The 13,960-nt window shown below is 37.2% G+C and overlaps 2 protein-coding genes across 2 annotated transcripts; both read left to right on the top strand.

Moving 5' to 3' along the window:
- The first annotated feature begins 3,211 nt into the window (after positions 1 to 3,211).
- On the top strand, positions 3,212 to 3,989 carry LOC141813871 (uncharacterized). Its single transcript, XM_074701872.1, has one exon. The coding sequence runs from the start codon at positions 3,240 to 3,242 to the stop codon at positions 3,819 to 3,821; it is 582 nt and encodes a 193-aa protein (XP_074557973.1). The 5' UTR covers positions 3,212 to 3,239; the 3' UTR covers positions 3,822 to 3,989.
- Positions 3,990 to 13,103: 9,114 nt separating this feature from the next.
- LOC141812860 (uncharacterized) lies at positions 13,104 to 13,708 on the top strand. The gene has a single exon (XM_074700810.1). The coding sequence runs from the start codon at positions 13,190 to 13,192 to the stop codon at positions 13,583 to 13,585; it is 396 nt and encodes a 131-aa protein (XP_074556911.1). The 5' UTR covers positions 13,104 to 13,189; the 3' UTR covers positions 13,586 to 13,708.
- The last annotated feature ends 252 nt before the right edge of the window (positions 13,709 to 13,960 follow it).

Below are 13,960 nucleotides of genomic sequence, written 5' to 3'. Positions count from 1 at the left end.
CATCTCATTTTTACTATGCACCAAAACCCCTATGGAAACAGATTGTAAACCTTGCACTCCTTCCATTAGCAATATGGGGAGAAATCAACTTAACATTTGACAAACACTATAAATGTTTCGTTCAAACTTATACTACATTAACATTAACAGATTTGTTCCCTCAGAAATTCATTGTAGCATTTTTTCCCTCTTCTTCATTTATGATTTTGCAGATATAGATATGTCTGATCAGGCAGCAGCACCAGGTGGCCGGACAGTTTTGAGAGTTGTTGGCGGGTGGTAAGTATTGGTGTTATTAGTACTTTTTAATTCATAATTTGTTTTATAACATATGTCTAACATTTACATGGTTTATAATGCAGTTTTACACCAGAGGGCCATAAAGTTGCAGGATATATTTCTAGTAAGTTCCGTGAGCGAGTATGTCGTTCAGGGCATACTTGGAGGCATGTCGACGAGGACATGCGCACCTTCTACTACGACGAGTTTGTGGTAAGTCATTTTAAACACCTTATAATGAAGTTGTTTTTGTTTCCACTAATTATTTTTTTTCTTGCAGAAAAAATATACTTTTGAGCCAGGACATGAGCGGGAGTTTCAAGACGCCTGGAATGCTGCTGCTGGCAAATTATATAAAGATCTGCTATATAAATGCAGAAGTAAGGGCACCAGACCATCTTGGATCCCAGAGGACATCTGGGCTGCATGGCAAGCAGTATGGCAAGCAGAAAGATGGCAGGCAAATGCAGCGACAGCTCGGTCCAACAGAAAGACCGAGCTAGCTGGCCCTAGCACCGGATCCACAAAACATACAGCTGGATCCCGCTCCATTGTGGAGCATACCTTGGACTTAGTAAGTTTACAATTAATATATTTTTAATTAATTAGTAATGTCATTATTTTTATTTAATTGTATTTTTGATTTTTCAGGAGCACCAGTTACAGCGTCCTCCTACTTGTTGGGAGATTTTTACAAAGACACACAAGTCCAAGGATGACACTTTTATTGATGCTCGCTCGCAGGCCTTAGACGTAAGAAAATAATTTTTTTATTTATTTCACATTACCGCCATGTAATTATTTTTTCTAATCTTAAATTTTATAATAATTTAATTTTAAACAGGCTGAATATTCAGCTAGAGTTGCACAGGCGTCTGCGCCTGCAGTTGAGGGAGGAGAGAGGCAGGAGCTCTCAACCGACCAGTTGAATGAGATCTACTATGATGTGGTCGGTGGGAGGAAGAAGAGCTCCACCCTCTACGGTCTAGGGTCCCAGGCGAGAGTCGTATATGATCGTGTGATGGCCCCTAGAGCCAGGGGTCGTCCCAGCGGATCAGATTCTGCGATAGAAGCCCTACAAAAAGAAAATCAAGAATTAAAGGATCGACTCGCCGTATTAGAGGGGCAGCAAGATCGACTCGCCGTATTAGAGGCGCAGGCAGAAAGTCAAGCTCGGCTTGGGCGGCAGATGGCGGCCTTCATGGAGGCCTTCGGCCAGACGCCATCGCAGCCTGCTTTTGATGCGCTGCGAGCTGCGATGCGAGGTGCGGACCCTGATACGGAGACTCAGGACCCTAATGCTCCTGATCAGTAGCTGTCTGCAAGGTAAGGTTAGCATTTCTATTACTTTTAATTTTTTTAAAGTTATTACTTGTAAGCATGCATTTTTCAAATACGTTGTTATAATTAAATTATTACTAACCTATCTTATTGGTTTTTTGTAGGATCTTCTATTTTGCCTCGGCTGGTTTAGATATAATTTTGATCAGTTCTTGTATTTTGACATTTGATACAGTATCATTGTATCCAGATATTTGTAATTATGTTATTGTATTCAGATTGTATCGGAGTATTTTGATATGTGTTGTATTCAGATGTTATATTAGTGTTGTGTTTTACCATTGTTGGCCTATTTGTGTATTTCTGTTATATTATATTGGTTTTGTTGTCATGTAAACAGGAAATTCAGAAAAACAGATTAAAATATTTTAAAAAATTATATTATTAGCGACGGAATTTATAATTCCGTCGCTTATTACTTTTTTTTTTACAAAATAGCGATCGAGTCTTAAATTCCGTCGCTAATTAGCGACGAAATTTATAAATCCGTCGCTATTTTTTTGCGACGGTAAAAAAATCCGTCGCAAAATATTTAGCGACGGAATTATTATTCCGTCGCTAAATAGCGACGGAATTTAAGATTCCGTCGCTAAAGTGACGTCAGCGACCAAAACACGCGCGACGAGCTGTTTCTGTCGCTAATCGGTCGCTAATCTCGATTAGCGACCGATTAGCGACGGAAATAGTCCGTCGCTATTTGATAATATTTTTGTAGTGTCCTTACCTAGGCCACGTAGCAGCTTGAGCACTAGACTAGCTCACCACTTGGCAGCTCGTATTGACACTTCGCCAGCTCGAGAACTCGATAGCTCAGCTCGGCATACAACCAACTCGAGCACCAAACAACATGGTTCAGCTCGACCATACTAGGCATGCGCTTCTCAGATAGTGTAGTCATCCAGCCTTGCCAACATGAGTTCATCCTATCTCACGATATCATAGAAGACTAAATCTTTTGTATAAACTTATAATTTTTATTATCTTCGATGAATATCTTCATCAAAAACGATTCTCATGGAGCATTTTAGGATTGATGAATCAAACGCGGCCATGGATGGATTAAAAGGAGGTTCATGAAGGTAAACCTATGTGATAATTTTTACAATTTTTATTATATCACTTTGTTCTTTATTATTTTTTTGTAAAATATAAATTTTTGACTGTTTTAGTATTATTTTACAATTTATAACTTATGTACTAATTTTATATTCAAATGCTAATGAGTTTTTTTAAGCTCTGTATTAGATTGGTTGGTCCGGATCTGAATTTTTTTTTAGTGGACGGGTGATAATACAATAGTTGATTTAATAATATTTATAATTGAACACTTTAAAATAGATATATCAATGAGCTTATCCTTTTAAAGTTGTGGAAAAATATGTGTTCTACTATCTGCCCCTTTAACGTTGTAGAATTATGCTTTTCTTTCGTCATCCACTCAACTCAATTAGTAGCATGGACCAAATTAAAAATGGGCCAGCCCAATTAATTTGGACCTCCATGTTGTAAGCAGCCTCTAACAGTGTGAGGTAATCCCAGTGGTGGCCTATACCCTAGCCCTAATAAAACCTTCTGCGCCGCCGATTCTCCATCTCGCGAATAGATCGTAATTTTCTGCTATGGCCTGCACCCTCGACTTCCGCCGCCTCGACGAAGGCCTCGGCGGCCAGAAGAACAAGCGGAAGCGCCTGGATCCCATCGGAGACGGGGTTCCTGACTCAATGGACGTCGACCTCTCGATCGCCGCTGACCCTCCTCCCGCCAAGCGTCCCGCCTTTCCCTCCCTCGACAACCCGGAGAAGCCCGCCTTCGGAAGACCCACCTACGACGGCGTCATCACTGGCAGGGTGTCTGGCCGCAAATGGAAGCAGCCCCGCACTCAGCGCGCCTCCGCCGCCGCCGTCTCACGGCGCGGGACGACCTTCGAGCTTCGGAACAAGGAGAAGGAGCTCAAGCGCGCGTACAAGGAGCGGATGACGGAGCTGAAGGAGGAGATCCGGAGGAACAAGGAGGAGAAGCGGAAGCAGAGGGAGGAGAGGGAGAAGAGGAAACAAGAGAACACTTTGAGGACGGGAACCAAGTTTCAGAGGATCACCAACCCTAAGACCTTGAAAAAAATTGCTAAGTCGAAGCAGAGGAAGCAACTGAAGGTGATACCTGACGAGCTTCTCCAAAACAAATTCGGTGGTAAGACTAAATGATAGATGCTTTTCATGTCTCTTTGTTGTTTCTTCTAAGTAAATCGAGTCGGTGTTAAGTTTTGAGTAGAACTAATATCTACGGATGGCTTTTTCTGGAAGTTGAGAGAGTCTATTGACATTGTGTTATCTTTTGCGTTGGTGCACACCTCTACTTCTCTCTTTATTGAATCTGGTACCCTCCTTTTCTTCCCTCTACAAATAAATAGTTGCAAGCATAGTTATCAGAATTTTACGAAGATTCATGATATGAACTTCATGATTTTATTCAATTTGCACTAAAATAGTTCAAAACCTATGGGTGAATTATGTGTCAAGAATTGGTTTGATGCTTTGTGGTTCGAACCGATTCGATGCTAGTCAAATGATTTATGATTCTTAATTGAGTCATCGATTAGATGCAACTAGGTGAATAAATAGACCCATGCTGTTAATTTAGTGATAAAAGATCTTGTGTCATATTATATTTGATGATTTACCTTTCATCCTTTGCTCATTGTATCATCTTCGACCCTTTGATCACTGGAGGCTATTTCTTCAATAGTAGCTTGTTGTTGATGACCCTTTGCTCGTCAAAGGTTACTTCTTTAACATCATGTTTAACTTTCATTGCACAACTCTAGCACTTGGGCTAGTTTGAAGTTACAATGGATTCTTCCTTGAGTATCTTTGACACAATGATATCTCTTGGCTCTCAACAAACATTGTCAACCAGAGAATGTCAACGGCGTCATCTGTATTTCTTGAGCATCCTCAATAATCATTGTCCACTAGAGGAAGTCTCCTAGCCCTCGTCCTCAGCAATCCTCATCGATATCTACATTCCTTAAGTTCCTTCAGCCAATAAACATTTGCCCTTCATCGTCCTTAGCAGCCTCTATTCCTCAGGCATCTTCAATCAGAATAAACTAATTTCCTCTAGGTCTTGGTCTCTCGACAATTGATGTTGATGACTTGCTAATTTGTTGACTAATATGTCAGAGAGACTTTTTACGTGTATAGGTGAGACCAATACCAATTATTGATTATCCTGCTAAAGAGGAAAAGGAATCAAAAGAAATAGTTAAGTTAAACCAAGATGTTGAGGATGATGACATTTCTAGTGGAGAGAATATGGAGTAACTGTGATATGGTACAAATCTTTTTTGAAAGTTTTCTTATTACATATTTCAGTCATTTAGATCTTTAACTCTTTAATTACATTTTACTATGTGTGTAATATACTTTCTTAATTATTGTAGGTTTTAAATATGCTATTCTTATAAATTTCATTAAATTATTTTTTCTTAAAAAAATGTCATATTTTTAAATGAGCATTATGATTCAGATATGATTCTTTTCACGATTCACAAAATCACCAAAATAATGTTTGATCGAAACCTTGGTTGAAAGTTCATGTTGTTATTGTTTATGTTTTGAACTACTCATTAGCTTTTTTATAATAAATTAAAACCTTGCCATATGACTTGGATATTGTAATTATGTGTTTGATTGTTAGAAATAGACCCGAAAATTCTAAAGGAGTGGTCGGTTAAGGGGCATAGCTATAGCATATCTATTGCCTATGAACTCCATGAAAAGCCACTGCCTATGGGATTTTGATTTACAATTTATGAGTAATAGCTCAGTTGTTGAGGTTTTTCAAAGCTATTGTCAAGGTCTTTAATTTAAAATCTGATTTCACCTAAATGTGGTTCTTATAGCTATATTTTCTAAAACCAATAGTTATCCCTTATTTTATTTTAGGAATGCCTTTTCTAAGTAATTTTAATACATCCAATTGTTCCATTCGGGTTCCATGACTTGGAGGGATTGATCGATGCAACATTAGACTAATTGGATATGTCGATTGATCTCCAAGGATCAGTTCGGCCTAGCAAGTTGAATGGACCAATAAAGTTAATTGAGGCATGTAGGTCAAATGAACCAACATGCCTAAATGGGTTAAAAGGGCTAGGCAAATTAAAGGGCTTGTTTAGCCAAATATATCACACAGGTGAATTGAACAAAATGGATGAAAACCAAGTGAATCGAGTAGATCCCATTTAGCAAACCAAGTGTATTGAATTGCCATGTCGGGTCATTGAGGCTAGTTGGTACATTCAGTTCAGGAGAGCCCGTTGTTTGGCTCGATTGTGCCGGACAAATATGCTAGATTGGTCATATCATGTGTGAGCTAAATGTGTTCGATAAAGTATTTGTGTAGCCATGTTTTTTCATTTGTGAGAAGTATTTCGAATAACTGTCTTATCTCATGTCTATTTGAATCATATACTCAGTTTTTTTAAATTGTATTTTATAAGAATAGATATTTGTCCCTTGTTTATTTTGTACCAGGTATCATAAATGGTAAGTGTTTGGCTATTTTATTCATAAACTAAAGATAAAAGCACCATAAATGTTATGGTTGTTGATGACATGGTTTATTAATTCTCTATAATCATGGGTGCAAAGAGGATTCTCCAGTAGCAGCTTGAGGCAAGAATTTTCAATCACCCTAAATGAATTTATGGAGAATGATTTGCATCCTGTTCATTCCATCTCATTCCAACTATTGTTTGATCGTTTAATAGATATCACCATACTATACACTAGACATCAACAAAGAAACCAGTAAAACCTTCTCTTGATGTGTCGAAGTTATCTACCAGCAACAAAGTCTCTTATCTCTAAAGCCTCTATAATACTCACTATGTGATTAAAATTTGCATTCAGCATTGTTCCTATTAAGGTATCTGTAAAAATGCATCAAAATTAAAGAGAGGTTGATTCCAGTTGGAGCAAGAAGGGTAATTGCAGGGTTCTTTACTACGAGAGCATTCCAGACCTATAGCATGTGCGTTTGGACACTGGGAAATAGAAGATGCATGGTTTTCTTTTCTAAGTGATGCTGGGGAAATTGAATGCTGAGCGCCAAGAGTCGACCTGCACAGGGAGGCCTATTTCATAGGTCAGGTGCCAATGTTGAAGTGAAGATTAGATTTGACTTGCACACAAGGGCACATGTTAGAGGGCGCCGAAGTTGTTTTTGACGACCCCCTTTGATGTTTGAAGTCACCAAGCTGAAGCGGAAACAAAAGTAAATAGTCGAAATATGAAAAGGAGAGATTCCGACGATAACATCCAAACTTGAGTATTTATAGGTGTGGGAGGAGATAGAAGCTTTGCTAAGACTGTGGCCACAATATCTCAAAAAGGAGGGCTCATAATGCTATTTCCATTGTTTTTGTTGTTTTTGCTGCTCATCTCGATTTAATTATCATATTTAATTATGATGATTTCAATCGTTCAGATGTTACTAATAAAAAATAGTGATCATAGAGGGATCATTGTTTAGTAGAGAACTTGAGGAATCAAGCTCAGTAGAAGGCTTCTAGAAAAAACTTCATATGAGAAACCTAACTAAAAAAAAAAAAAAAGATAATCCAAGCCAACATCTCTGGGGGTGGTCGGTCCGGTTCCATAGAAATTTTCCACCGACCACCAGGGTAAATCAGGAAGCGCATATGGTGGTCAATCCAGATGTCCAACATCCTTTGATTGTGTTCCCCATTTGGAAGAAAATTCTTACAAATACGTCGTAGCTGGGAATCGAACCGCAGGTCCCTAGGTTACAACCCGAATGTCCTACCGTTGCACCATTGCCCGGGGGACTTATGAGAAACCTAACTAGATAGGAAGGTTAGGGGACAGGTTGAATATTTGATTAAAATTGAACTGAAAACTTTCAAAAATTTCAACCACTACAAGTTCAAAATTAAGAACTACAAATTTTACCAAATGTCAATTCAAAATTTAAAGAAGTTTTTGCACAAAATACAATTAAAATTCCTAATACAACACAAGTAGATGAATAATTGACAACACAAGTGGATAAATAATTGGGAACACCACAATATTGATTCTTGCATGACGTGGTAACATGTGGATTTTTGTTTTGTCCTTGAAACTTCGACTCCTTGTGATATACTTGTTGTCCCTAAATGATCAAAAAATAAAAATTTGAGAAGTAAGCAATTAGGAAAGAAACTATTCCAATTTCTAAATAATGAAAGTCAATTTAAATAAAATATAATATTTAAAACATACCATTGATTATGATCTCATTCATCCATGCATTGGTGTTGTCGAAGAAGACGAATCTATTATAATTTTTGAGAATTCTAACAAAAAAATAAAGTTAAATACTTGATAAGTTTATAATTATAAATAAAAATCTAATTATATTTTTTTTAAAAAATAAAAACTTACCGCTTTCAAGTTTTTCCACATCTTCTAAAATTTCTTTAATGTTGATTGGTTTCAAACTTAACCGAAGTCAATCTTGAGTACAAATAAGACTTTCTACCACCTTAGGAGTCAATGAACTTCTAAAACAATCAAGTACCCAACCACCAGTACTGAAAGCAGATTCTGAAGCAACTGTTGATATTGGAATAGCTAATACATCACGAGCAATTTGAGCAAGTATAGGAAATCTGTGATAATTTTGCTTCCACCATCCCAAAATATCAAAAGTTTCACAATACTCTTCAACTATTTCATTAAGATACTTGTCTAATTCTGACATATTACCATCACCAAAAAATTGTGCCTTTTGTTTCTTATACTTCGCAAATATTGATTGTCTTTTCAAATCCATTTGACTCATATTTTTTGAAGCATTGTCATTGTCAACTGATTCTGAAATTGATGAAACTCTTGAAGTATTACATTGAGGTTCCATTTTTTCCTTATAATTCTTGTACAAAGCAAATAAAGTATCCTTTATTATCTTTCCTACTCTTGCACCCTTCTCATCTCCATATAATTCAATTAACATAAATTCTATGAAATCCAATTTATGTCTTGGATCAAGCACCACCGCAATATAAAGCAACTTATTCATCTTTTCGGGATCTCCCCAATATTTGTCAAATTTATTTTTCATTCTAATTCCCATTGAATATACATCAAGATCATCACTTTCTTGCCACTCTTTCAAGATGATATGAATAGAACTAATCTCGTGTGCAAAAGTATTGGATGTGACATACAAAGATCTTGAAACTTTTAATGTTAGCTCATAAAAAACTTGCAGTAGAGATGCAAAAAGTCTAACATTATTCTAATCTGCATTTGTTGGCTTCCCATCAAAAGTCTTCAATTCTCTTTTAGGTTTACCATCTGATTCAAATATCATCTCTCCATTTTCATTCAAAACAACATGTTAATCTGTATATTGAAGATCTAATTTAAAGCATGGATCTTGTTCATCAAACCTATCAAAAGCTCTTTCAAATTTTTGAGTTGTATTCAACATCAAGAAAGTTGAGTTCCATCTGGTTGGTACATCTAAGCATAATGAGTTCTTGCTTTCAATTTTTTCAATTTCTACACATTCTTTGAACTTGCTTAATCTAGAGGGAGATTGTTTAACATATTTAATTGCATTCCTGACCCTCATCACAGATTGATTTATATCTTTTAAACCATCAGCAACAATCAAATTGATTATATGAGCTACACATCTCATATGAATATATTCTCCCTTCAAAATAGTGGAATCCCAATTAATCATCTTTTTTCTGAAACTATTGATTGCAACATCATTTGAACTTGCATTATCAACTGTAATAGTAAAAATTCTTTTAATTCCCCAATCCCTCAAGCAATTTTCAATGGCTAAACTAATAGCCTCACCTTTATGACTTGTAATTGGACAAAAGTTGATAATTCTTTTCTGTAACTTCCAATTTGTATCAACAAAATGAGCTATTAGACATATATAGTTGATTTTTTGAATCGATGTCCATGTATCAGTAGTCAAAGAAACTCTTTGTGTTGAATCATGCAATAAATTTTTTAATTTTTCCCTTTCAACTGTATATAATTGTACAATCACGTGCAACTGTCCATCTTGATGGAATTTGAAACTTTGGACACACCATAGCCATAAATGTTTTAAATCCTTCTCTTTCTACAAATTTGAAAGGGAGCTTATCCATTATGATCATTCTAGCTAATGCTTTTCTAGATGCATCTTGATCAAATTTCCAAGAAGTCAAACATACCTCACCCTCTCTTGAATTTAGTTGTAAACTTAACTGTGCTTGAGTTGTTTCAACAACATGAGAGTGTTTTTTACATGAGGTAATATGAGATCTCAAGCTTGTTATTCCATTCTTGTGTGGATCACAAAAAAATTCTTTATCACAATATTTGTGGATGACTTTATCTCCATGCATCATTAGTAAACTTTATGAAATGATCTCATACTTCACTTCTTGGTTTCATTGCTTTTCTCTTGGTTACCTTTCCTTTAGAATCTACAACAATTTTTGTTCCTACTGAAGGACCAATTTCAGATTGTGGTACAGAACAACTATTATCAACATTCATATTTGATAAATCTCCTTGCATTGATATCAGACAAATACTAATCACAATTCACAGATGCACAAACACTGTCCAAAAGATTGCATGATGTTACAACATTGTTCAAAATATAATTGATTAAAGTCTAAAATTGAAAGACAAATATGAAACTTAAATATCAAGATATCTAGACAGTTAAATACTTAAATTCAATAAAAATTCATATGACCAGTAGAAGATCAATCACAACTTTCATATGACCAGTTAAATATCAAGTTACTAATTTTAAAATATTAAGCATATACAACTTTCATACTTACCCTGCCAGGTCTGAGGTGGACCAGTGGAACCTCGGAGTCACAGGCGCCCTTTCACAAGAGCAAAGAGAGGGGATCGAGGCAAGCGCCTGTGGCGAGAATGATGGGAAGGTGCTTGCGGCGAGAGTAACGGGAGAAAGAGGACTGAGGTGGACTGATGGAACCTCGGAGTCACAGGCGCCCTCTCGCGAGAGTAAGGAGAGGGGATCGAGGCAGTCGCCGGCAGCGGGAGCAATGGGCAAGCACCGGCGGCATGAGCAACGACCGATGGGAGAGGATTAGGGCAATGGAGATGTGGAGGAGTCAGGACAGGAGTTGAGTCGTGCGACGTGAGTGAGCGGATGGATTTAGGATTTTTATTTTTTAGCGATTTTACATTTAAGTCCACTAGTTTATTTAAAATTTTTATTTTTTTGGGTTAACCAAATAATAAAATTTAAAATCGAAATAATACAAAATAACCGATTTTTTTTTATAAAAAAATTAAAAATTTGAAATAACCAAATAAAAATTTTAAATTCAATTGGTTCGGTCGATATTTAATCGAATTCTTGCTCACCCAATATAGAGAACTCGAGAGTTAGCGCTGAGTGTGGAACCCAGCTGAGCTTGTCTTTAATATAACTGGAGACTACTTGCAGATCTTCATAAGTGTCAACATACTAGCCAACCTAGTGGAAGTTGACCTCCTGACCTTCCAGGAGAAGTCCTAGGTTTTGTATAAGTAGAATCATGGGGGCATGGTCTACTCACCTCAAGTGGGGTAGATATCCTTGGATATCACTAGTCCTCTTCAAGTCGAGTTGAGGTATCCAAGACTTGATTTGGATAGTTTGGTTAGTAGGACACTATGTCTTAGTCTGGGACGAGCCTCTATGACCAATTGGTCTGAGGAAGCGGCTGTAGAAGGAAAGGTATCTCTCGTGCTGAGCTAGGAGAGAACAAGGTCGAGCTAAAGAGGTTACCATTTTGGCATCTATCTTAACAATAGACAAATCACTAAGATACCTTACATGTATCCACAATTGATGCCCAATGAGGGAGATTTTAAGATGTGCCTCATTCTGTATCAATTGCAACAAGCTCACTGATTGTCCGAGCACTGTTAATTGCTTCGAACTAGTCATGTGTCTAATTCACCGTTTCTCCATCCTTCATTTGAAAGTCATGCAATTGTCTTATGAGGAGGTTCCATTTCACTATACTGGAGTTGGAAGTAGTATGCAGTTCAAAAAGCTTGTCCACCAACATATTCTTCATATTGTTAAATGGGCCAACTTTGCTTGATCTGGGGAAATCTCACATTACAGTACTTGGATTGCCTTCGTGTTTGTTTGTGTCGCCTCCTTTGTTTAGTTGGTTTGAATCCAGTGTCCATTACTCCATGGCTATCCAATATGAAATACGACATTTTAGATTTCCAATATGAAAAACTTATCCCATGAAAGAATAAAGGTTGAGTTGTTCTGTAACCTTCTTCGAGTGCCATTGATAAAAGTGAATTTAAATTTGTGCTCTGTTGATTGTTTGTCCTCTCGAAGTGAATCTCCTCTGATATCATTTTTTGAGATCATAGAGTCGACTCGATTATGCTCTAGTCAACTCTTATAGATAAACCTTTAACATGGTCTGATAATCCATTATTAGTTCTTTTGGATCAATGACCTATTCTCTTGGTAACATTATTATCAGTTGAGTCAACTTATCTAAATAGGTTCGTGATTATATTTTCAAGCAACTATGTAATTAGTCGACTCCTTTGTACCAACAATCAACTCACTTAGATAAACTTCCAACTCTTTCATCATTGACATAATTTCATTTAACTTGAAGTGCCTTCAATCAATACCTATCCTCTACTACAAGTTTATTTATCTTGTACAGATAAAATCATATGCATATTTATGATTGAATTCAAATATATTAGTCACTTATCAATTAACTCAACAACTCTGATCGACTATTTTACCTTTTAGTTGACTCAAATCAAAACAAAAATTCTTTTTGTCCCTCAAGCAACAAATCATTGTATGTGTGCATAATGACTCATGAGCATAGACATAGATGATTTCTATAAGGATGTTCCTACCAATAGGCTTGGGTTGAATTTCAATGAGGATGTAAATACCCTGCTAGTTGTTTGAACCACTTGCTAAGGGTAAAGTTTCCTTAATTTACTCCCTTTTAGGTAGTAGGGAATCATCGTAGAAAGACCACAATTTTATCTTTTGCTACCAATGACTCATGAGTCTAGCTTGATTAAGCACGGTACAATTTGTTCGTAGATAAGCCATGCCAAGCATAGCCCATAGTGTGTTGGGATGCCCAAGTTGGGCCTTACATGGATGTCCGATCAATTAGGCAGCTCCTTAATGCTAGCGTTGCCGTAGAGGCTGTAGGAGACCAATTAGCCTGTAAAAGGTGATACTTTTCTTTATTATTATTATTATTATTATTATTATTATTATTATTATTATTATAGTCAATGTTAAGCAAATAATTTAGGAAGAATTGTGAGAGTTACACAATGTGGCTAGCGCAGACTTTTGAAATATTTCTACGGACACGAACGACCTTATCCTCTTCCTACAAAACATGGCACCACCAAACTCTGAGGTCCTTCTTTATCCGTCGCTACAGTACGTCAAAACCCTCCACGTGCCACGGACACATCTCATCAATTACAAGCCACTACCCATGAGACCAACTTCGGCAAAACACCACCACCAGCGCCACCAGCAGCACGAGGAGGAGTCAGAGCCATCGGTGGAGCTGCTCAAGGCGGTGGCGCAGGCGTGGCACGCGCAGTCCGGCAACCCCAAGCCGACCGACGAGTTCCACGCTCGCCGGCACAGCTCCGCCCACCGCCGCCCTTCGCGATTCAAGCTCGAGGCCGCCGCGCTGGCATCGTCCAACGCCAACTGGGACTTTACGCAGTCGCTGTGGGACTCGTACGAGATCGTGACGCTGTCGAAGAAGCTGGAGGAGGTCGACTTGGAGACGGACCGGAAACATCATGTGGTACGTTCCAGCGGTCGGACGGGGAAGAGAAGCAGAGAGAATAAGCATAGCGTGAGGAGCCTCTTCCATTGATCGCCCTAGCTCCTTCATTAGCTAATTTCAGTTTGAAGCATGCAATGAGCAAATAGTGGCTTTTGAAAGATTATTATTGTAAAAAATTCCTAAGAACATCAATTCATTATAAAATAAAATATGTTTAGCCAAAAATCAAAATGAATATGCTTTAAAAAGTTTCCGGTTTGATTCCTTCCTCAGAATGATTTATTTTAGATCATAAAAAATTTTAACCAAAGCTTCTAAATTGATATTTTTAATTAAAAAAATGACTATTTCAACTCAAAATGATAGGTAATTATCCTTCAGACTCCAAAAAAATTTTTAAAAAAACTTGTGGTTTTATATTTTAGCGAAAATGAGTTATTTTAAGGGCGAGTTAGAGTAAAATCC

Source organism: Curcuma longa, chromosome 20, assembly GCF_044706935.1.
Source record: "Curcuma longa cultivar G26 ecotype Majalengka, Jawa Barat chromosome 20, ITB_CL_G26_1.1, whole genome shotgun sequence".
In the NCBI taxonomy this organism is placed as follows: Eukaryota; Viridiplantae; Streptophyta; class Magnoliopsida; order Zingiberales; family Zingiberaceae; genus Curcuma; species Curcuma longa.
This window is presented reverse-complemented; position numbering and strand designations above follow the sequence as displayed.

Excerpts from the sequence above, each read along its gene's own strand:
- LOC141812860 (XM_074700810.1), top strand. The coding sequence starts at position 13,190 with ATGAGACCAACTTCGGCAAAACACCACCACCAGCGCCACCAGCAGCAC.
- LOC141813871 (XM_074701872.1), top strand. The coding sequence starts at position 3,240 with ATGGCCTGCACCCTCGACTTCCGCCGCCTCGACGAAGGCCTCGGCGGC.